The 24,111-nt window shown below is 40.2% G+C and overlaps 1 protein-coding gene across 3 annotated transcripts in view; it reads left to right on the top strand.

Annotated features, from left to right (window-relative positions):
• LOC133557449 (3-hydroxy-3-methylglutaryl-coenzyme A reductase-like) overlaps positions 1 to 24,111 on the top strand; it is a 34,173-nt gene that overhangs the window by 8,739 nt on the left and 1,323 nt on the right. For 2 of the 3 annotated variants that reach the window (XM_061907908.1, XM_061907911.1), the window contains exons 5-18: positions 6,446 to 6,530; positions 6,622 to 6,727; positions 6,806 to 6,912; positions 8,972 to 9,091; positions 9,172 to 9,305; positions 9,384 to 9,568; positions 9,636 to 9,742; positions 12,420 to 12,614; positions 12,691 to 12,849; positions 12,918 to 13,075; positions 13,134 to 13,239; positions 17,167 to 17,337; positions 17,409 to 17,549; positions 21,658 to 21,816. In XM_061907908.1, coding sequence (XP_061763892.1) covers positions 6,446 to 6,530; positions 6,622 to 6,727; positions 6,806 to 6,912; positions 8,972 to 9,091; positions 9,172 to 9,305; positions 9,384 to 9,568; positions 9,636 to 9,742; positions 12,420 to 12,614; positions 12,691 to 12,849; positions 12,918 to 13,075; positions 13,134 to 13,239; positions 17,167 to 17,337; positions 17,409 to 17,549; positions 21,658 to 21,816 — 1,933 coding nt within the window. The remainder of the gene's footprint in view (positions 1 to 6,445; positions 6,531 to 6,621; positions 6,728 to 6,805; positions 6,913 to 8,971; positions 9,092 to 9,171; positions 9,306 to 9,383; positions 9,569 to 9,635; positions 9,743 to 12,419; positions 12,615 to 12,690; positions 12,850 to 12,917; positions 13,076 to 13,133; positions 13,240 to 17,166; positions 17,338 to 17,408; positions 17,550 to 21,657; positions 21,817 to 24,111) is intronic. The other variant, XM_061907909.1, reaches the window with a different exon arrangement.

Raw genomic sequence — 24,111 nt, 5'->3', positions numbered from 1 at the left:
ATGGACCGTCGTGTGGTCTTTAAATAATGCAAGGCGCTTGTCCCTACCTTAACCGTGCTCGCCCTTTAGAGCACAGCGGTAACTTCTTGGCACTAAACCTGCAAAAAATACTCCTTCTCAGTGTCAATCTATGTTTGCATTTTCACACTTTATTTACTATTTTTTTACACTTTATTAAGCATCTCTTACATTTTCCTTATTGCTGCACCTTCATTTTAAGAGGGGCTGTTTGCAATAGGACTGCAAATAACCCTTATTCTGATAGTCCATTAGTCAGCGATTATCTTAACGATTAGTCGACTAATCACATTATAAAGCGTACACATATTTAATTGCTTGTGCGTGCATGCTGTCTTTGAACAATAGGCCCTAGTGGTTAAGAAATACTGCGCTAAATGATTGGTTATCATAACAATGGCGCTCATGGTTTTGTTCAGAAGTTCATCCCTGCACCGTGCAGTCACTTGTTGTTGCGGTAAAACCAAATGACTCACAACGCCTTTCTTTTCTTTGGTGCAGACGTCTCGCTCTTGTTAGTGTTAGCATTAGCCACGTTTTGCTATGTGTGCCGCCAAGGAAGTACCGGAGCTCCTGAGGGGCCAAAAAACAATTTATAGCAGCTCTGCGATCACGAGCTTGCGTACCAATGTTGACATGATCGACTGATGAGCTGCTTCCTCGTTTCCTTGCTCATCAAACTTTAATCGTAGACCATAAATCATGCCGCTCACCTGGATAGTAGTGAAGTGTGAATGATGTTTATATAGCGCTTTTCTCTGGTGATTCAAAGCGCTTTACATAGTGATAGATAGTAGAAGGATGACGACGTACTCCGACAAGTTAGTACACCCGAACAGATAATTTATTCCTGAAATTGGCGAGAATGACACAAAAAGACGCTTAGTTCCACTCCCCTTATAAATCATCTTTCAGCCAAATGGGAATATGTGAACATCCTGGCATTCAGCATCCTAATGACAACAGACCTTGTACAGTAAGTAACATTTTATTACATTGGCTCTCATGAGGGGTTAGTGCGTCTGCCTCACAATACGAAGGTCCTGCAGTCCTGGGTTCAAATCCAGGCTCGGGATCTTTCTGTGTGGAGTTTGCATGTTCTCCCCGTGAATGCGTGGGTTCCCTCCGGGTACTCCGGCTTCCTCCCACTTCCAAAGACATGCACCTGGGGATAGGTTGATTGGCAACACTAAATTGGCCCTAGTGTGTGAAGGTGAGTGTGAATGTTGTCTGTCTATCTGTGTTGGCCCTGCGATGAGGTGGCGACTTGTCTAGGGTGTACCCCGCCTTCCGCCCGATTGTAGCTGAGATAGGCGCCAGCGCCCCCCGCGACCCCGAAAGGGAATAAGCGGTTGAAAATGGATGGATGGATGGCTCTCATGAAGTCTGCAGTGAGTAGTAATCGTTTAAAAAAATTAGTGTTACTTATGTTTAAAATGAGCATAATATGTAAATGTTAAATGATATTTTAGATCCGGGGTCGGCAACCCGTTGCTCTGGAGCCGCATGCAGCTTTTTAACGGCGCCCCCGTGGCTCTCCGGAGCTTTTTCAAAAATATATGAAAAATGGAAAAAGATGAGGGGGAAAAAACATATTTTTTGTTTTAATATGGTTTCTGTAGGAGGACAAACATGACACAAACCTCCCTAATTGCTATAAAGCACCATCCACCCATCCATCCATCTTCTTCTTCCGCTTATCTGAGGTCGGGTCGCGGGGGCAGCAGCCTAAGCAGGGAAGCCCAGACTTCCCTCTCCCCAGCCACTTCGTCCAGCTCTTCCCAGGGGATCCCGAGGCGTTCCCAAGCCAGCCGGGAGACATAGTCTTCCCAACGTGTCCTGGGTCTTCCCCGTGGCCTCCTACCGGTTAGACGTACTCTACGGAGGCGTTTGGGTGGCATCCTGACCAGATGCCCGGACCACCTCATCTGGCTCCTCTCCATGTGGAGGAGCAGCGGCTTTACTTTGAGTTCCTCCCGTATGACAGAGCTTCTCACCCTACCTCTAAGGGAGAGAGAGACCTGCCACACGGCAGGGAAAGCTCATTTCGGCCGCTTATACCCTTGATCTTATCCTTTGGGTCATGACCCAAAGCTCATGGCCATAGGTGAGGATGGGAACGTAGATCGACCGGTAAAGTGAGAGCTTTGCCTTCCGGCTCAGCTCCTTCTTCACTACAATGGATCGGTACAACGTCCGCATTACTGAAGACGCCGCAACGATCCGCCTGTCGATCTCACCATCCACTCTTCCCTCACTCGTGAACAAGACTCCTAGATACTTGAACTCCTCCACTTGGGGCAGGGTCTCCTCCCCAACCCGGAGGTGGCACTCCACCCTTTTCCGGGCAAGAACCATGAACTCAGACTTGGAGGTGCTGATTCTCATTCCGGTCGCTTCACACTCGGCTGTTAGCCAGTCCAGTGAGAGCTGAAGATCCCGGCCAGATGAAGCCATCAGGACCACATCATCTGCAAAAAGCAGAGACCTGATCCCGCGGCCACCAAACCGGAACCCCTCAACGCCTAGAAATTCTGTCCATAAAAGTTATGAACAGAATCGGGGACAAAGGACAGCCTTGGCGGAGTCCAACCCTCACTGGAAATGTGTTCGACTTACTGCCAGCAATGCGTACCAAGCTCTGACACTGATCGTACAGGGAGCGGACCGCCACAATCAGACAGTCCGATACCCCGTACTCTCTGAGCACTCCCCACATGACTTCCCGAGGGACACGGTCGAATGCCTTCTCCAAGTCCACAAAGCACATGTAGACTGGTTGGGCAAACTCCCATGCACCCTCAAGGACCCTGCCCAGAGTATAGAGCTGGTCCACAGTTCCACGACCAGGACGAAAACCACACTGTTTCTCCTGAATCCGAGCACACTGTTTATATTAAACATGCTTCACTGATTCGAGTATTTGGCGAGCGCCGTTTTGTCCTACCTATTTTGGCGGTCCTTGAACTCACCCTAGTTTGTATTACTTTCTCCGACTTCCTAAGACGTGTTTTATGCCACTTCTTTTTTGCCTCATTTTGTCCACCAAACTTTTAACTTTGTGCATGAATGTACAAAGGTGAGTTTTGTTGATGTTATTGACTTGTGTGGAGTGATAATCAGACATATTTGGTCACTGCATGACTGCAAGCTAATCGATGCTAACATGCTATTTAGGCTAGCTATATGTACATATTGCATCATTATGCCTCATTTGTAGCTATATTTGATCTCATTTGGTTTCCTTTAAGTCCTCATAATTCAATTTATATCTCATGACACTATCTGTATGTAATATGGCTTTTATTTTTTTGCGGCTCCAGACATGTTTGTTTTTGTATTTTTGGTCCAATGTGGCTCTTTCAACATTTTAGGTTGCCGACCCCTGTCATAGATGTTACTCCATTTTATATATGCTTACATCAATAGGCTCAAACACCGCAAAAAGGGACAAGCGGTAGTAAATGGATGGATGGATGTACATAAAACTTTAATGGAGGTGTTTGGGTGTTCTTTTAAGGGCTTTATAGGCAGAATGGAGCGGCTCTAATAGGCTCCATTGTAAGCAGACTTTTGATTGCATTTATTTACTGTTTATAATGTATTATAAAAAATACATCCCTCGTTATGTCTTTCATAATGATTGTGAAAGATAGGCAGAATCAAAAAAAAAAATAGGGAAGTTCCCCTTTAAGTGTCCAATGGGATTTTATAATTGTGTTTACTTTGAGTTTTTTCCATGCTTGTGTTGACATTTCCTTTCCTTTTTGCCTTGATAGCAAAGCGGATTATATTCAGAGGAAGGTTACTTTTGTAATGTATTTTCATCCTGGTCCTTATTTTTGGATGGAACCTAAAAAATATAAATAATTATTAGGTGCGTAAAAAAAAAAAGATTTTCGTATGAATCGCGATACTTGCCTGTAACGATTCTTAATTGTATAAAAAAAATAAAAAACTTTACTTTTATTTTTTAGCTGTCCAGCCACTCAGACGAATCATATTGCAAAACAATAACAGTTCAACAGTTTTTCATAACATGGTCAATACTACCAAGTTTCTCTTGTTATATTCTTATTTTACTGTTATATTTTTATTCTCACTGTTGCTTTTTATTTTTATTCTTATTGTAATATTTTTCTATTTTGTTTCCATCTATACCACCATTATTTACTTTTTAAATGTAATCTCAATTCTGTACACTGCTAATGTAATTTAGATTTTCCTGAGGGAACTCTCCTGAAGGAATCAATAAAGTACTATCTATCTATCTATCTATCTATCTAGAAATTGTTGATGTAAATGATTTATATCTGCTGTACAGATTTACTTTAGAAAAGAGAAGTGTTGGATACTTGTCTTGTTGCCTTATTTGTATATGACTTTTATTAAATGTTTGGCTAGAATTTTATTAAACATAACCAGTTTTCTTCTAAGTAATACATTTATTAGAGCTGTTATCTACATGATTTTAAGTAGGAATGTAGTTAATCATACAACTGGCACCCAATGTTATTAAAAACAAGTATAGAATGAGTAATCAAGAATCGATTCTGAATCCAATCATATCGCCAGGTACCCAAAGATGCACAGCCCTAATGATTATCTATATCAACCGATATAAAACCCTTATATTGCGATACAGTTTTAAGCCATATCGCCCAGCCCTTTATTATCCGAAGGATTATCTCTTCTGGTTGAGCTTGCGTCAGCGTTAAAATGTTTATCCGCTTTTGCGCTGCTTTTGACGTCAGCTCTACAGCTGCCATGTACATTTGTGATCAAAATTATTCAACCCCCACACAATTTTGGTGTTTTAGCAAGTTGGACATTTATTCCGTATTTTGTTTATAGTCATATCAAATAAAGATGCATTAAATAGACAAATGCAACTTGAATTACAACATATTTTGTAACATACCAAACAGAGTCATTTCTCTTATCTTATTGACAAAATTATTTAACCCCTTGAAGATCATAACTCTTAAGAACAGAATTTGAATAAGGTCTTTTCAATCAAGTGTTGAAAACACCTGTAGATGTGATTAGAACCATAACGAGCAACAATTAAACTGATTGAAAAAGACTCTGACGCTCAGCTTCTTGTAGATGGTCAATGGTGTATTTGCAACATTGTGAAGTCCAGGGAGTAGTCAAAGAAGTCAAGAGAGGATGTAATTTCTCTTCATAAGAAAGGATATGGATATAAGAAAATAGCAAAGACATTACACATTCCAAGAGACACAGTTGGGAGCATAATTCGCAAGTTTAAAGCTAAAGGCACAGTGGAAACACTACCTGGGCGTGGTAGAAAGAGGATGCTTTGTCCAACTGCTGTCCGGTATTTGAAGCGTACAGTGGTGAAAAACCCCCGGGTAACAGCTGAGGAACTACAACAGGACATTGCAGAGGGGGGAACGCAGGTTTCGTCCCAGACAATAAGGCGCACACTGCGAGATAAAGGCCTCCATGGCAGAACTCCCAGGCGCACCCCACTTCTGACTACCAGGCCCAAGAAAAATAAACTCCAGTATGCCAAAAATCATCGGGACAAACCACAAAGGTTTTGGGAAACTGTTCTATGGAGTGATGAGACAAAAGTGGAACTCTTTGGGCCTATGAATCAACGTTATGTCTGGAGGAGAAAAAATGAAGATTACAAAGAGAAGAACACCTTACCTACTGTTAAGCATGGTGGGGGGTCAATCATGCTCTGGGGCTGTTTCTCTGCCTCAGGTACCGAGAATCTCCAGCGCGTTCAAGGCATCATGAATTCTATTTCCTAGCAGGATATATTAGCTGCAAATGTCATGAAGTCAGTGACGAAGCTGAGGCTTGAGAGACGTTGGACCTTCCAACAGGACAAGGATCCCAAGCATACCTCCAAATCAACATCAGAGTGGTTGCAGAAGAAAGGCTGGAAGACTCTGGAGTGGCCTTCACAGTCGCCAGACCTAAATCCTATAGAAAAGCTGTGGTGGGACTTGAAGAAGGCAGTTGCAGCACGCAAGCCCAAGAATATGAATGAACTGGAGGCCTTGGCCCAAGAGGAATGGGCTAAAATACCTGTAAATGGTTGCAAGAAGCTTGTGTCCGCTTATGTATCACCTTTGAAGGATGTCATTACTGCCAAAGGGTGTTTTACTAAGTACTAAAGATGCATGTAACTAGGAGGTTGAATCATTTTGTCAATGACACATTAAGAAAAATGTCCTTTTTTGGTAAAAATACAGTGTTACAATTTAAGATGCATTTGTCTATTTGACACATCTTTATTTGATATGACTATAAACAAAATACGGAATAAATGTCCAACTTGTTAAAACACAAAAATTGTGTGGGGGTTGAATAATTTTGATCACAACTGTACATGTGGTTAATGTTGTCTACATGCGCCACAATGACTGTTGTCCTCTTCCTCCTGCAGTGAAGCGCTACCTTTCTTCCTCCTCCTCATCGACCTGTCCAAAGCCTGCACGCTGGCCAAATTTGCCCTCAGCTCCAACTCTCAGGTTTGCACGCGTGCAAGCCAAGATGCACGATCTTTATGATGCCAACAAGTTGTGTGTGTGTGTGTGTGTGTGTGTGTGTTTGTGTGTGCAGGAGGAGGTGAGGGAGAACATCTCACATGGCATGGCCATCCTGGGCCCCACCTTCACCCTGGACGCCTTGGTGGAGTGTCTGGTCATCGGCGTCGGCACCATGTCAGGTATGAGCGTCTTCAGTCTCTTTTGCTGGTGGTTTGGCACAGATTCCGACCTAACTGAGCTGAGCGCTTGTTTTGCAGGCGTGCCACAGTTGGAGATCATGTGTTGTTTTGGCTGCATGTCGGTCCTTGCTAATTACTTTGTCTTCATGACCTTCTTCCCCGCGTGTGTTTCTCTGGTTCTCGAGGTAAGTATGGCAACAATAGCATGCTGACTAACTTTAATGTTTAAACCGACAGTGGTACTCAACGGTACACATTTTCAATATTTTTCTGTGAGTTATTGTTTTAGTAAACGTTTAGTTGTTAAATAATGTACCGTATTTTCTGGACCATAGGACGCCCTGCCGATGAGCGGGTCTATTCAGGTCTTTTTTCATACAAAAGGTGCATTAAAGAGGTCATTTAAATAAAAAAAAATTCTAAATGTAAAACATGCTCTTGTGGTCTACATTAGAGATGTCCGATAATGGCTTTTTTGCCGATATCTGATATTCCGATATTATTCAACTCTTAATTACCGATACCGATATATACAGTTGTGGAATTAACACATTATTATGCCTAATTTTGTTGTGATGCCCTGCTGGATGCATTAAACAATGTAACAAGGGTTTCCAAAATAAATCAACTCAAGTTATGGAAAAAAACGCCAACATGGCACTGCCATATTTATTATTGAAGTCACAAAGTGCATTATTTTTTTTTAAACATGCCTAAAAACAACAGTTTGGAATTTGGGACATGCTCTCCGTGAGAGAGCATGAGGAGGTTGAGGGGGGCGGGTTTTTTTGGGAGGGGGTGGCGGGGGTGTATATTGTTGTGGTTAATTCACTTATTGTAGCGTCCTGGAAGAGTTAGTCCTGCAAGGGGTTCTGAGTATTTGTTCCATTGTGTCTATGTTGTGTTACGGTGCGGATGTTCTCCCAAAATGTGTTTGTCATTCTTGTTTGGCGTGGGTACACAGTGTGGCGCATAGTTGTAACAGTGTTAAAGTTGTTTATACGACCACCCTCAATTTGATCTGTATGGCTGTTGACCAAGTATGCCTTGCATTCACTTGTGTGTGTGAAAAGCCGTAGATATTATGTGTCTGGGCCGGCACGCAAAGGCAGTGCCCTTAAGGTTTATTGTCGCTCTGTACTTCTTCCTACGTCCGTGTACACAGCGGCGTTTAAGTCGTAAATTTTACTTTTTGAAACTGATAATTTTTATACCGATATTTTTCCGATATTACATATTACGGCCGATAATATCGGCAGTCCGATAGTATCGGACATCTCTAGTCTACATAACATGTAATGGTGCTTCCTTGGTGAAAATGTTGCATAGAAGATGTTTTACAGAGCATCTTCAAGTCTCTTCAGGATGCGCTGGTGGTCTTATTTACTCGGCTCACCTTCGGCAGCGTCTTCTCCCCGTCATCTTTGTTGTAGCGGTGTAGCGTGCAAGGATGGGAATGGAAGTATTGTCAAAAAACGGAGCTAACTGTTTTACTTAAATCAACAACGAAGCAGCATCTTCTCATTCGTGGCTCACTAGTGCAACAACGCTGTGAAAAAGCGTCCGATCGGAACTCTCTAATAAATAAAGTTCCGTGGGTGAATTATGTAATCCCACTACACTGGTAGTTTTTAGCGCTTCCATGGAAATATATAAGTTAAAATTAGAGATGTCCGATAATGTCTTTTTTGCCGATATCCGATGTTCCGATATTGTCCAACTTTTTAATTACCGATACCGATATATACAGTCGTGGGATGAAAACATTATTATGCCTAATTTTGTTGATATGCCCCGCTGGATGCATTAAACAATGTAACAAGGTTTTCCAATTAAATCAACTCAAGTTATGGAAAAAAATGCCAACATGGCACTGCCATATTTATTATTGAAGTCACAAAGTGCATTATTTTTTTAACATGCCTCAAAACCGCAGCTTGGAATTTGGGCCATGCTCTCCCTGAGAGAGCATGAGGAGGTTGAGGTGGGCGGGGCTAAGGTGTTAACTTGGGTATTGCTGTACATCCATGCTAGTATTTGTTTTTTTTTGCTAATCAAAGCGTTTTCATTTATTGTGTGTGTGTGTGTGTGTGTGTGTGTGTGTGTGTGTGTGTGTGTGTGTGTGTGTGTGTGTGTGTGTGTGTGTGTGTGTGTGTGTGTGTGTGTGTGTGTGTGTGTGTGTGCGTGTGCGTGTGCGTGTGCGTGTGCGTGCGCGTGTGCGTGTGTGTGTGTGTGTGCGAGCAGCTGTCGAGGGAGAGTCGTGAGGGTCGCCCTATTTGGCAACTCAGCCACTTCGACCACGTGCTGGCCGAGGAGGAACACAACAAGCCCAATCCTGTGACGCAGAGGGTAAAACTCATCATGGTGGGTGGTCTGCATTCAGCCCGGCAGATGTTTACCGGAGACATTTGGTAATCATGAGGTCTTGTCTTGTTTTTATCAAGTCTCTGGGTTTGGCTCTGGTGCACGCTCACACTCGACTGGCGGCCGAGCATCCCGGACACAACCGCACCGTGGAAGGATTGGTGCAGGAGAGACTGGTGTCCGCCGCCTCTATGCGTCTACTGCAGCTGAACGGGTAGAACGTCCAAAAAGGGCTCTTGTCACTCGGGTGCCGGCTTCCGTGTCTTAAACCCTACCTTCTGTCCTCCCCCAGCATGGACCTGGAGCAGGTGATCACGCTCGGCCTGGCACTGCTCCTCGCCGTCAAGTACGTCCTCTTCGAGCAGGCGGAGACGGAGTCCTCCTTGTCCATCAAGAGTCCCGGCTGCAGGACGGACTTCAAGAAGACCACCAGCAGCGCTGCAGAAGACGAGTGTAAACGTGTGTGCGGCGAGACAGGTGAACCCTTATTGTGTACATGAACCAACGAGGAGGACATTCCTCTAATTGTCCCGCTCGTCCACAGAAGACACGATTGGACCTCCAGCGGCTGAAGATTGTTCACCACGGAGCATCTCAGATGGAGCACCACGGACTTTGGAGGAATGTCTGGACATCCTCGCTGATCCCCAGGTGAACTTCTAACTCCACAGAAAAAAAAAGACGTGTTTGGTTTAAAGATCGGCCGATTATTGGTGCAGATATTTGGCGTTTTGATCTATAACGGTTAGAAATGTCCGATATTTTCGTCCGATAAATGTTTTAAAATGTAATATTGGAAATTATCGGTATCTGTTTCAAAAAGTAAAATTTATGACTTTTTAAAACACTGCTGTGTACACGGACGTAGGGAGAAGTACAGAGCGCTAATAAACCTTAAAGACACTGCCTTTGCGTGCCGGCCCTGTCACATAATATCTATGGCTTTTCACACACACACAAGTGAATGCAAGTCATACTTGGTCAATAGCCATACGGGTCACACTCAGGGTGGCCGTATAAACAACTTTAACACCGTTACAAATATGCGCCACACTGTGAACCCACACCAAACAAGAAAAACAAACACATTTCGGGAGAACATCCGCACCGTAACACAACATAAACACAACAGAACAAATACCCCGAACTCCTTGCAGCACTAACTCTTCCAGGACTATACAATATACGCCCCCCCCAGCCCCGCCCACCTCAACCTCCTCATGCTCTCTCAGGGAGAGCATGTCCCAAATTCCAAGCTGTTGTTTTGAGGAATGTAAAAAAAAAAAAATGCACTTTGTGACTTCAATAATAAATATGGCAGTGCCATGTTGGCATTTTTTTCCATAATTTGAGTTGATTTTGGAAAACCTTGTTACATTGTTTAATGCATCCAGCGGGGCATCACAACAAAATTGGGCATAATAATGTGTTCATTCCACGACTGTATTTATTGTTATCGGTTGATATCGGAATCGGTGATTAAGAGTTGGACAATATTGGATATCGGCAAAAAAGCCACTATCGGACATCCTTAATAACGGTATCTGCCTTTTTTTTATCGGTATTTGCAAGTGTTGTACGGTATACCGGTACTACTAAAGTGCCACGGTACTAATTAATCAAAAGCAGTACGATACTACTTTTTCAAAATACCCATACTTTTTTTTTTTTTTTAACAGACACAATGTGCGCTGCTGTGACAATGCTGGCATAGAAGCCGCGGCGCATGTTAGTCAACACACGCACACACAGCACTTCCGGCAAGCAGAAACAGTGTGAAGTTGGAGAAGGGACGTATTTTGCCTTTAAACCTAACGATTAAGGTGGAGCCATAAATACTGAAGCGCTCCACTGCAAGTGGTGCTTTAAAAACATAGCTAGCTAGCGGCTGACGTCGCTCCATAGTGTTTTAGCTACTTGTAAGTTACTAATCCTCGTCTCCACGGTGACAAGTAAACTATGTTTCTTACATATATCCTCCCTGCACGACGAGGAATAGCTCAACATGCTTCACTACACACCGTTGGAGGATACTATAGCGGATCACTGACAGCACTCTAGTGCTCCTGTATGTAAACAAATGGGTGGGTCTAAACAGATATCGATTGTAATGATATCAAGTACAAGATCCATATCTTGCCGTTACTACAATGATTACATTGATATTTTTTATCATCACAAAATCTTTCATTTTTAATATTTTTATTACATCTTTAAACTCGGGAAATACATGGTTGGTCGCATACGGACTTTAAATATGAGCAATGTATGACTCTGTATCGGATCGATACCCTGTGTTATCACCCAAAATGTATGTGAACTATTAAACAGTAGAAGAATAATTGTTTCTCACATTTTAACAGAAGTGTAGATGGAACATGTTAAAACAGAATATAACCAGATATTATCAGTAAATGAACAAGTAGATACACTTTTTTTTTTACAGCTTGTCCCTCATAATTTTGACAAAATAATAGAATGAGAAATGACACAAAATGTTACTGCATATGTCCGCAGACAATTTAGGAGTCTTTGTTTACTTACTACTACTAAAAAGGGAAGTTTTGTCATATGCTCACTCAGTGTTTCCCACAGGTCAGGCATCTATTTGGGGGGGGGGGTGCTAGCGACGGCGGCGATGACCAAGAGGAACGCGGAGTTGGAATATAATTACAACACTTTATGTACATATTTATATAATATGTAACTACAAGCTCCATTCACAGACAGTCCCATTGCTTTTACGAGCGGTCGAACGAGTCAAAAGTCGAAAAGAAAAAAAAATATATTATTTTTTTTTTTTGTGGCAGCCGTAATTCTTTCGTGGCGGGCCGCCACAAATAAATTAATGTGTGGGAAACCCTGATTCACTATCTTATTTAATGCCAAAATGGTTATTTGATTTCAATAAGAAACATATGTTTAATGTATCATGAGATTTTTTGTTAAAATAGTGCAAATGTTTTTGTGATCTCCTTTTATTTAGAAAAGTATCAAAAAGTATTGAAATACATTTTTGTACAGGTACAGGTACCAAAATATTGGTATTGGGACAACCCTACTATCCCCTGTACATCAGCAGATAAAATATATCATAACAGTATTTAATTTTTAACACAACCAATAATTAGTAGTAAGAAAAACAGCTTAAAGCCTTGTCCAACTGTTTACTGACATATGCTGTTTGTGTTTATATAACTTTTACTGCAAATGAATATCGGCTTTCTTGACTATTAATAATCTGTATCAGCCCTGAAAAAAACATATCGTCGATCTCTAGTTTGGTTTTTAGTGTCAGTGAGTGAAGGCTCTACTTGTCGCCTTTCAGCTCGGAGCCCGTTGCCTTAGCGACAGCGAGGTGATGAGCCTGGTGGCGTCCCGCGGCATCCTCAACTACAAGCTGGAGTCTGTGCTGGAGACACCAGAGAGGGGCGTGGCCATCAGGAGGGAAATGTTGTCATCGAAGCTTCCAGTCGCTTCTGCCTTGTCTTCACTTCCTTATAAGGACTACGACTACGCCAAGGTAGACGCCAGATCTGTTTCTGATGGTTATCAGGTTCTACAGAAAGCAGGTTAACTTGTGTCTCCTGGTCGGACAGGTGATGGGTACCTGCTGCGAAAACGTCATCGGCTACATGCCGGTGCCGGTCGGCGTGGCCGGTCCGCTCTTGTTGGATGACCAGCAGTTTTACGTTCCCATGGCGACCACAGAAGGGTGCCTGGTGGCGAGCACCAACAGAGGCTGCAGGGCTCTCTTTGTAAGCGTCCGACCAATCCCACCCCTCTTTTATCGGCTTTTACTGACGCTCTGCCACCTCCTGCCCAGCTGAGCGGGGGCTGCCGCAGCAGGGTCCTCGCTGACAGCATGACCCGGGGGCCCGTGGTGCGCCTGCCCTCCGCCTGCCGGGCTGCCGAGGTGAAGGCGTGGTTGGAGAGCAGCGACGGCTTCGGCGACGTCAAAGAGGCCTTCGACGAGACTAGCAGGTTTGCTAACGCCGCTCGTCCGACCCGACCTCTTTTGACAAATGCTTGTCCTTCCCAGGTTCGCCCGTCTGAATAAATTGCTTGTGAGCTTAGCGGGCAGGAACCTCTACATCCGCTTTGAGTCGCTCACAGGAGACGCCATGGGCATGAACATGCTGTCCAAGGTACCACCTGGTTTTTAGCAATTTCAGTTTACTTTGATACCAACATGCAACACATTGAAAGCTGCTTTTTTTGGCGTCATTACCGAATACCGTATTTCCTTGAATTGCCGCCGGGGCGCTAATTAATTTAAAACCTCTTCTCGCTCCGGCGTTTACCAAAGTCATGGGGTAAAGGCAAGCATGCGCTGATTATTTTAAAACCTCTTCTCAATCTGGCGCTTACCAAAGGCATGCGGTAAATTAAGGCCTGTGCTTATGAATTTGAGTGTGATGTAAGGATACCATCATGAAAAGCACATTTATTTAAAAAAAAAACGTTTTTATGGTCTTACCTTTACTTATAAATGAAGACCATGCGCAGCTCCTTCTGATCAAAAGCATCAATAACTTGTTTATAGAAGTCTTCCTTCAAATTTTAAAAATCCCTCTGTCTCGATGGAGATCTTCCTTTATTACCTCCTGCTTTGATTGAAAGTCCAGTTTAGAAAACTGTTTTATTTTAGATATGTAATCCTCCATGTTAAAAGTGCAAGCGAGAGGAAAAAAATAAACGTTCGCTGCTCACTCTTGCTACTTGTTGTCACTTCTTCTGCAGCCGAGTAGTCGCAAGAAGGATCACTAGCGCCCTCTACTACCAGGAGGCGGGAGTCATTTAATGACTCATATTTGACACACGCAGCTACGGTATATTAATAAAACATAGCTGCTTACTGTTCTTTTTAGCATATTCAATAGCTTGGACCTTAAATCCTACTGAATAGCTCTTAATCTTCTTCCCTTTATGCGATTTCAAATGATTGAAAGCAGCCTCCTCCATTTTGAAAATGAGGACAGGTGAAGTGTCACTCGTGACGTGACGAGTTTGACCCCGCGGAAATTCTAGGCATATGCAAATTTTTTTGCGAAACGAGTTTGACCCGGCCGAAATTCTAGACATGCGCTAATAAAAATAATATTTTGCGAAACGAGTTTGACCCGGCATTAATCCTGAGCCGGCAGAAATGCTAATCATGGGCTAATTATTTTGCAAAACAATTTTGACCCGGCAGTAATTCTAGGCAGGCACATATTATATACCCTGCGGCAATTCAAGTAAATACAGTACTCGACAACACTTGATGAGCCGCTTCAAATTTTGGCGCCTTAGCACTGAGTCAGCGCTGAATAAGGGAAAAAAAAGATCCAGTAGTGATCTAACGGTTTTGTATATACCGCGGTACTATGTTTTCAAAAATCTTCTCATTAGTATCAAACTAAAACTTGGTGCGTGGATTTTTTCCCGCTCATTTTACTTCGGCGGGTCGGAAAATAAACGACATCTCCCAGAATCCTCAGCTCCACCCTGGTCTGTATGTGAGGTCGTGGGTTCCTCTTTGTGGTCGCTAAGAGGAATTGTTTTTTTTTCTCCAAAATCCGTTCATAACTTTTTGAGTTACGTTGCTAACAAAGAGACAAACAAAAACACAACCTCTGTGACATCTGAAGTTATATTTTGAGAAACAATCATAAATGAACCTCTCAGCACGTACACAATGTTGACATTTGAAGTTATATTTTGATAAACAATCATAAATGAATTTTTCAGCACTTACACAATGTTGACATCTATAGTTATGTTTCGATAAACAATCATAAATGAATTTTTCAGCACCTACACAATGTTGACATCTATAGTTATGTTTTGATAAACAATCATAAATGAATCTTTCAGCACATAACACAATGTTGACATATGTAGTTTTAGTTTGATAAACAATCATAAATGAATCTTTCAGCACATACACAATGTTGACATTTATAGTTATATTTTGATAAACAATCATAAATGAATCTTGCAGCACATACATAATGTTTACATCTATAGTTATATTTTGATAAACAATCATAGAATAATTTTTCAGCACATACACAATGTTGACATTTTTATATTTTGCTGAACAACCATAAATGAATCTTTCAGCACATACACACTGTTGACATCTATAGTTATATTTTGATAAACAGTCATGAATTAATTTTTAGCGCTTACACAATGTTGACATCTATAGTTTTAGTTTGATAAACAATTATAAATTAATCTTAGCACATACTCAATGTTGACATTTATAGTTTTAGTTTGATAAATAATCAATCTTTCAGCACATACACAATATAGACATTTATAATCATATTTTGATAAACAATCATAAATTAATCGTTCAGCACATACACAATGTTGACATCTATCGTTATATTTTGATAAACAGTAATAGATTAATCTTTCAGCACGTACACAATGTTGACATCCATAGTTATATTTTGATAAACAGTCATGAATTAATCTTTCGGCACATACACAATGTTCACATTTATTGTTGTATTTTGATGAACAATCATAAATTAATTTTTCAGCACGTACACAATGTTGACATCCATAGTTATATTTTTATAAACTATGAAATAAATCTTTCAGCACATACATAATGTTGACATTTATAATTATATTTTGATAAACAATCATAGATTAATCTTTCAGCACATACACAATGTTGACATCTATAGTTATGTTTTGATAAACAATCATAAATGAATCTTTCAGCACATACACAATGTTGACATCTATAGTTATGTTTTGATAAACAATCATAAATGAATCTTTCAGCACATACACACTGTTGAAATCTATAGTTATAATTTGATAAACAGTCATGAATGAATTTTTAGCGCTTACACAATGTTGAAATCTATTGTTTTAGTTTGATAAACAATTATAAATGAATCTCAGCACATACACAATGTTGACATCTATAGTTTTAGTTTGAAAAAAATCATGAATCTTTCATCACATACACTGTTGAAATTTATAATTATATTTTGATAAACAATCATAGATTAATATTTCAGCACATACACAAGTTGACATTTATAATTATATTTTGATAAACCATCATAAATTAACCTTTAGGCACATACACAATGTTGACATCTATAGTTATGTTTTGATAAACAATCATAAATGAATCTTTCAGCACATACACACTGTTGAAATCTATAGTTATATTTTGATAAACAGTCATGAATGAATTTTTAGCGCTTACACAATGTTGACATCTATAGTTTTAGTTTGATAAACAATTATAAATGAATCTCAGCACATACACAGTGTTGACATCTATAGTTTTGGTTTGATAAATAATCATGAATCTTTCAGCACATACACAATGTTGACATCTATAGTTATGTTTTGATAAACAATCATAAATTAATCTTTCGGCACATACTCAATGTTGTCAAGATGATGTGGTCTTTTTTGCTTGAAATGTAGAAAAGAGATAGTTAAAATGTTTACATTGCACTAGTGTTGTACGGTATAACGGTACTAGTAGTGCAATCTAAGCAGTTTAACAATCTCTTTTCTACATTTCAAGCAAAAAAAAACACACATCGTCTTGTTTGCTTCTAATTGTAATTAAAAACAAAAACATTAATGTGGAAAAAATGACTGTCATCGAAACTAAATGCAAACATGTTAAGGGATGTATTGTTTTTTTTGTTGTAGCCTTTTTATTAGCCTACTTCATTACACATGACTCATCAGACAATTGGATTTCCTTTGGGAATCTCTATCTTAGCTGATACTGCTATTTAAATTCTGTGCAAAATGTTTTTGAAGCTTAATTAAATACTTTGCACTTTGAAACACTTTCAATAAAGTCGTTACTTTATAAGTATTTTGGTTTAGTTTTTTTTTTATTGGGCAACAACCCGGCTGGCACCATAAACTTGGCCAAATATTGTAAACGTTTTTACTTGACTGAATCATGAATGAAGTCTGAAGCAAAATGACACAACAAGTCTGACTTGTATCAGTCACACGCTTTTTGTCTTGAAGATTCAAGAATCAAAGTTGACTTGCCGGCTTAAAAAACGGCTTATTTACAAATTCAGGGCTGCGAGAAGGCTCTGCTCAGGCTCCAGCAGCACCACCCCGACGTGGAAGTCCTCTCGGTCAGCGGCAACTACTGCACCGACAAGAAGTCCGCCGCCATCAACTGGATCCTGGGCCGTGGCAAGTGCACCGTGAGCGAGGCCACCGTCCCCGCCACGGTGGTCAGGGAGGTGAGGGAACGCCTCCGCTTCCTGAATATTGTTTGTGGCCTCCCGCTCACACGTGGTACCATCGCGTCAAGGTTCTGAAGAGCAGCACGGCCTCCTTGGTGGAGCTGAACATCAACAAGAACCTGGTGGGCTCGGCCATGGCGGGCAGCATCGGCGGCTTCAACGCACACGCCGCAAACATCGTAGCGGCCATCTTCATCGCCTGCGGGCAGGTGAGTCATCGCCTACGTGCAAAGTTTTGTAACCTTCAAAAACACTATCACAGAAAACAAGTGGAATAAAAGCGCATGCAGGATAAATGTAAGGGGAAAAAGTTGCAATGTTGATTCTAATATTGCAAAGTTATGTCCCCAAAAATAATTATAAATCAAAATCAATCTTATTATGAATTAACTTATTGAAGGCTCTATCACTTTACATTGAATGTTCCACTTTGAAATGTTTTTTCTGGAAAAATAATGCACATTGTGTGTTTGCCATAAACTTTTTGATGACAAAACGGCATAAAATATACAAACAAAATAAAAAACATTTGAAAAAAATTAAAAATAAGAAATGAACTGGGCTAAAGTTGAAAGTAAAAAGAATATATCTCTAACACTTGTGAGTGAGTTTTTAGTTTGATTTTTTTTTAAATTGCTATTGTTCAGCAATTAATCATGAATCAAAATCAATGTTATGAATTATTGACCTACTAAGGTTTCAATTAGTTCATATCAAATATTACACTTTGAAATGTTTTTTGGGGGAAATATTGCATATTTTGTTTTTGCCATGAAGTTTTTCAATGACAAAAACGGCACAAAATAAACAAACAAAATAAAAAACATTGAAAAATACCTTTAAAAATAATCAACAGGACTAGAATTAAAAGTAAAAAGATAATATTTTAGCACTTACAGGTGAGTTTTTAGCAGGGGCGGTTCTAGGCATGCTTATATGAGGGGGCAGTCAGAAATGTTAAGGGGGCATCATGTGTACACATCATGCTCCAGCACTTTTTTTTTGTGCTTATAGTAACGATGCTTTCTTCATTGAAATGGGTCTATAGCTATGTGTCCAATCCCAACCTGGAGTAGTGGATTGCACTTTGTCAGGCCTCTACCTTCAGACCTGTCCAACTTGGGTGGCCCACCTGAAAACTAAGCTCCTGCTGGTATAGCTCTTACAGTCACTGAGGCACGCAAACCCCCTGACCACAATAAGGTGGCAATCCCTCAGGAGGGGAAACTGAAAAATAAAAATAAATGAATAAAATAAAATAAAACATCCTTCATCCAGATTGTATCAACCAACAAAATAACATTTATCCTAACTGGATGGCCTAACCCTCAAATAAATTTTGACCCAAAGTAGGACTTCACACACTACAGTCAATATTTACAAAACTGAAAGGTAGTCTGATGAATAATGATAAAAAAGATTCTCAAACTAATTTATAAAACAAAACATGGGCACTCATCTGGGCACAAAATGCATTCACTCCAATGTATGTGTGTTGCCCACTTGCTTGTAAATTGATGAAAACGGCAGTGTTTTTGTTTTTAGGTGTCTTGGTCATATCAAATGAAACTTATAATTTGTCCATCCATCCATCCATTTTCTACCGCTTATTCCCTTTCGGGATTGCGGGGGGCGCTGGCGCCTATCCATCCATCCATTTTCTACCGCTTATTCCCTTTTGGGGTCGCGGGGGGCGCTGGCGCCTATCTCAGCTACAATCGGGCGGAAGGCGGGGTACACCCTGGACAAGTCGCCACCTCATCGCAGGGCCAACACAGATAGACAGACAACATTCACACTCACATTCACACACTAGGGCCAATTTAGTGTTGCCAATCAACCTATCCCCAGGTGCATGTCTTTGGGAGTGGGAGGAAGCCGGACTACCCGGAGGGAACCCACGCATTCACGGGGAGAACATGCAAACTCCACACAGAAAGATCCCGAGCCTGGATTTGAACCCAGGACTGCAGGAACTTCGTATTTTGAGGCAGACGCACTAACCCCTCTGCCACCGTGAAGCCCACTTATAATTTGTTTATTACAAAATGTAGATTGAAACATTAAAGGTTGATGATGTAGAATTACAAGAAAAATAACAGAAAAAGAATTCCAGCAGTCGATTGCCAGACCGTTGCTAAGTAAAACGGGCCGTTGCTAGGGATTCCGCTCTGAACAGAGGACAGCAGAGGAGGACTGCTAAGCAGGATATATACCTTATGTTTCCTTTTTACCGTCATTAACAGCATCACAAATGACTTGTAGCTTGTTACAGGGACAGTGGAGGCTCTCTGCCTTCCAAACCACTGCTGCTCAGAGCCTCCGCTGTCACTGCTCTTGTCAAGTTGTAAAGGAAAAAAAGGAACTCCGTAGAAACGAAAGTCCGCGACGATAAGCGTGTTTATGACAGATAAGACTACACAAATACACCCATCCTAACAAGTATATGATAAATGTAGACAACTTTTCCTTTTCTTTTACTTTCATACATCAACAGTGATTGTATGTTTACTGAGGGCTGAGGGATGTGTGCGGGTGTGTGTCTGCTGCGCAGCCTGTGGAATGGTGAATACACGCACAGCGGAGGGAGGGATGAGAGGGAAGCCGACACTACTATATCGTGTGTGTCCCTTTTTCGGCGGATTTTTCCGCTAGTGCAGATAATTTTGTCAACTTGTAATGTAGTAATTTTGTGAGTTTATTCAAATTTGCTTTCTCAAATTTTGATTTGAGGGGGCAAGACATTTATTTAAGGGGGCTCTGCCCCCTCTTGCCCCTGCGTAGAGCCGGCCATGGTTTTTAGTGGGGTTTTTTTTAAAACTGCCGTTGTTCAGCAATTAATCATGAATCAAAATCATTGTTGTTATAAATTATTGAACTATTAAAGGCTTCAATTAGTTCACATCAAATATTACACTTTGAAATGTTTTTTCAGGGAAAATATTGTTTATTTTTGTGTTTGCCGTAAAGTTTTCAATGACAATAACGGCATAAAATAAAAAAGACATATATATATATATATATATATATATATATATATATATATATATATATATATATGACATATACAACAACAAACTTATAATCAACAGGACTAAAGTTGAAAGTAAAAAAATATTTAACTGAGGATTTCTTTTCAACTGCCATTGTCCAACAATTAATAATGAATCAAAATCAGTGTTCTAAATTATTGACCTATTAAAAGCTCCAGTTACTTTACAGTGAATGTTCCACTTTGAAATGTTATTTTAGGGAAAATATTGCATATTTTTTGTGTCTTCCATAAAAACAGCATAAAAAAAAAAATTATATAAACTAAAAACTTACAATCAACAGGACTAAAATTGAAAGTAAGAAAAAAACTTATTTTTAACACTTCAGAGTGAGTTTTTACTGGGATTAAAAAATAATAATGAATCAAAATAAATGTTATGAATTATTGAACTATTAAAGGCTTCAAGTAGTTCACATCATATATTACAATTTGAAATGTTTTTTTTTTCAAGAAAAATATTGGTTATTTTGTGTTTGCCATAAAGCTTTCCGTGGCAAAAACAGCATATAAAAAAAACAAAAAACTTTTAAGCTTTCAAAATAAAAAAAGAAAATAATGTGTAACTATTGAGTGTGCCTCGATTGGATCTCTGAGAACTTTACTGGGATTTTTTCTTTTTTTAAACTGCCAATGTTAAACTAAAAATAATGAATTAAATTACGATGTTGTTATGAATTATTGAACTATTTAAGGCTCCAACTAATTCACATCAAATATTCCACTTTGAAATATTGAATATTACCGGTAGGTTTATGTGACAAAAAAACGGCATAAAATAAACAAACTAAAAAAATAATAAAAACTTATATTCAGCTGATTTACAGTTCATCCAGAAAAAGTGTTGAAAGCAAAAAAAACGTATTTGGGGCTGTTTTGGATCCCTGAGAACTTTAGTGGGATTTAAAAAAAACAAAAAACTTTATTGTTCAAAAATTAATAAATAGATATGAATTATTGAATTATTTAAAGCTTCCATAACATCACATTAAATATTCCACTTTGAAATGTTTTGGGGGAAAATATTGCATATTTTGTGGTTTTGCCATGAAAAATGGGTTTTCTTTAACAAAAAGGGCATAAAACATTCAAAAAAATCCTAATTAAATCGCTTCTTTTTAACATCCCGAGTCCTAGGGACAGGAAGCCCTCAAGGTAAAAAAAAAAAAAAACTCTCCATGTATAACATTGTTTTTCAAAATGGGCATGCTTTGATTCTTCAGTGGGAGAAGTTGTTGTTTATGAGGAGAACTGTTTGACGGCAGGACCCCGCTCAGACCGTGGGCAGCTCCAACTGCATCACTCAGATGGAAGCTGCTGGCCCCGACGGCCAGGACCTCTACATCAGCTGCACCATGCCCTCCATCCAGCTGGGCACCGTGGGAGGGGGCACCAACCTGCCCCCGCAGCAGGCCTGCCTGCAGGTACCCCCGCCTCTTCCCTTTTTATCTGTGCACACTTCCACTCCTTAATGCTTCAGTCAGGATTCTCACAGGAATGAGGCAAATACTGTTACATTTTTTAAAAGTACCATATTTCGACATGTTTGTGGCACGTATGAGCAGACTATGTTGTCATTTTTCATGCATGCGTGATAGAAAGTGCTGAAATGTACAAAAAGGCACCACTATTCAAACAGCGTTAGCTCCATGCTAATTTAGAGGGGTGCACAAAAAAATCGATTCACACCAGAATTGCCTTTTTTTTTTTAATAATTCCAATTCTAAATCTATTCATATTTTCCAAAAGTGGTTTTAAATCATGGGTGTCAAACTCTGGCCCATTTCATTTGGCCCTTCAGGCAATACCAAATTAACATTAGAGCTGGCCCGCTGGTATTATAACACCGCATTCACCGCTAATACTCTTACTTGCCAAGCCTCCCGATTTTCAGTGCCCCTCTCGAAAGTCTCCTGGGGCAACCATTCTCCCAAATTTCTCCCGATTTCCACCCGGACAACAATATTGAGTGCGTGCCTTAAAGGCACTGCCTCTAGCGTCCTCTACATCCAGTCGTCACGTCCGTTTTTCCTCAATTCAAACAGCGTGCCGGCCCCTGTCACATGATAAACGCGGCTTCTACACACACATAAGTGAATGCAACGCATACTTAATCAACAGCCATTCCGATCACACGAAGGGTGGCCGCATAAACAACTTTACACAGTTACAAATATGTGCCGCACTGTGAACCCACACCAAACAAGAATGACAAACACATTTCGGGAGAACACCCACACCGTAACAGAACATAAACACAACAGAGCGGCACTAACTCTTCCGTGATGCTACAATATACACCCCTTGCTACCACCAAACCCCGCTCACTTCTTTGTTATTTTATTTTCAAATTTATTAGCCTGAGGAAAAAGTTAATGTTGACATTTACCTCAGAAGGCTGCATATAGAAAAGAGGCATTCAATTTTTTATTTAGATTTCATTTAATATACCATTGATGGTTTGTTTTGTGAAAGTTGATTTTGCACTATTAAGTTATATAAGCGTTGCTTGTTCCATATTCAGTCTGAAAGCAAATCAGTGTAGCAAACTGAGCAATAATTAACATTTTATTCATGCACTTTCTCTTGCTACTTCAAGGCTTGAATATTTGATTCATTCATTATTGTTATTTTATTTTCAAATGTATTATTAGCTTGTGGAAAAAGTTTATTTGGACATTTACCTCAGAAGGCTGCAAATAGAAAAGAGGCAATCAATTTTTATCTAAATTTTATTTGATATGCAATTGATATTTTTCAATTATTATTATTTGAAACTGGATTTTGCATGTCACTATAAAGTTATATAAGCCTTGCTTGTTCAATATTCAATGCAAAACTTGTTTGGGTCCCTATTAAAAGGTTAATTTGTTCAACCTTGGCCCGCGGCTTTGTTCAGTTTTAAATTTTGGCCCACTTTGTGTTTGAGTTTGACACCCCTGTTTTAAATGATTGTTTTATATAAGAATGCATTTTTTAAAATGTGTTTTTAGGCCATCTCAACGCAACCAGAAGTAACTTTTTGACCACATCCAAGAGTTATTATCAGCTAAGTACAATTATTATGATGGGATGGCGTGGCCGTGCCAGCAACCTGAGGGTTCCTGGTTCGATCCACACCTTCTACAAACCTCGTCACATCCATTGTGTCCTTGAGCAAGACACTTCGGATAGGATAGGATAGGTCTTTATTTTCATTGCACAAGTACAACGAAACTGTTTTCAGCACAAACCCGGTCAAGATTAGACAGAGTTACAGAACAGGAACGCTGATGGCGCCCCGTAAAAGATGGGAAAAAGTTAAACGCCCTGGGGAAGGATGAGTAAAAAAATACAATTTAGACTGGGCTCCTAAGGGGGCCCAGTCTGGAGTGGGGAAAAACCTCCATGCCATGCACACATACCGTATTTCCTTGAATTGCCGCAGGGTATATATATAGTATGTGCCTGCCTAGAATTACTGCCGGGTCAAACTCGTTTTGCAAAAATAATTAGCACATGCTTAGCATTACTGCCGGCTAGGGATTAACGCCGAGTCAAACTCGTTTTGCAAAATATCATTTTTATTAACGCGTGCCTAGAATTTCCGCCAGGTCAAACTCCTTTCGCCAAATAATTAGCACATGCCTAGAATTTCCGTCGGGTCAAACTTGTCACGTCACGAGTGACACTTCACCTGTCATCATTTCCAAAATGGAGGAGGCTGATTTCAATTAGGG

This window comes from Nerophis ophidion, linkage group LG08, assembly GCF_033978795.1.
Source record: "Nerophis ophidion isolate RoL-2023_Sa linkage group LG08, RoL_Noph_v1.0, whole genome shotgun sequence".
NCBI lineage: Eukaryota > Metazoa > Chordata > Actinopteri > Syngnathiformes > Syngnathidae > Nerophis > Nerophis ophidion.
Note: the sequence above shows the minus strand (reverse complement) of the source record. Positions and strands in the feature narration are given on the sequence as shown.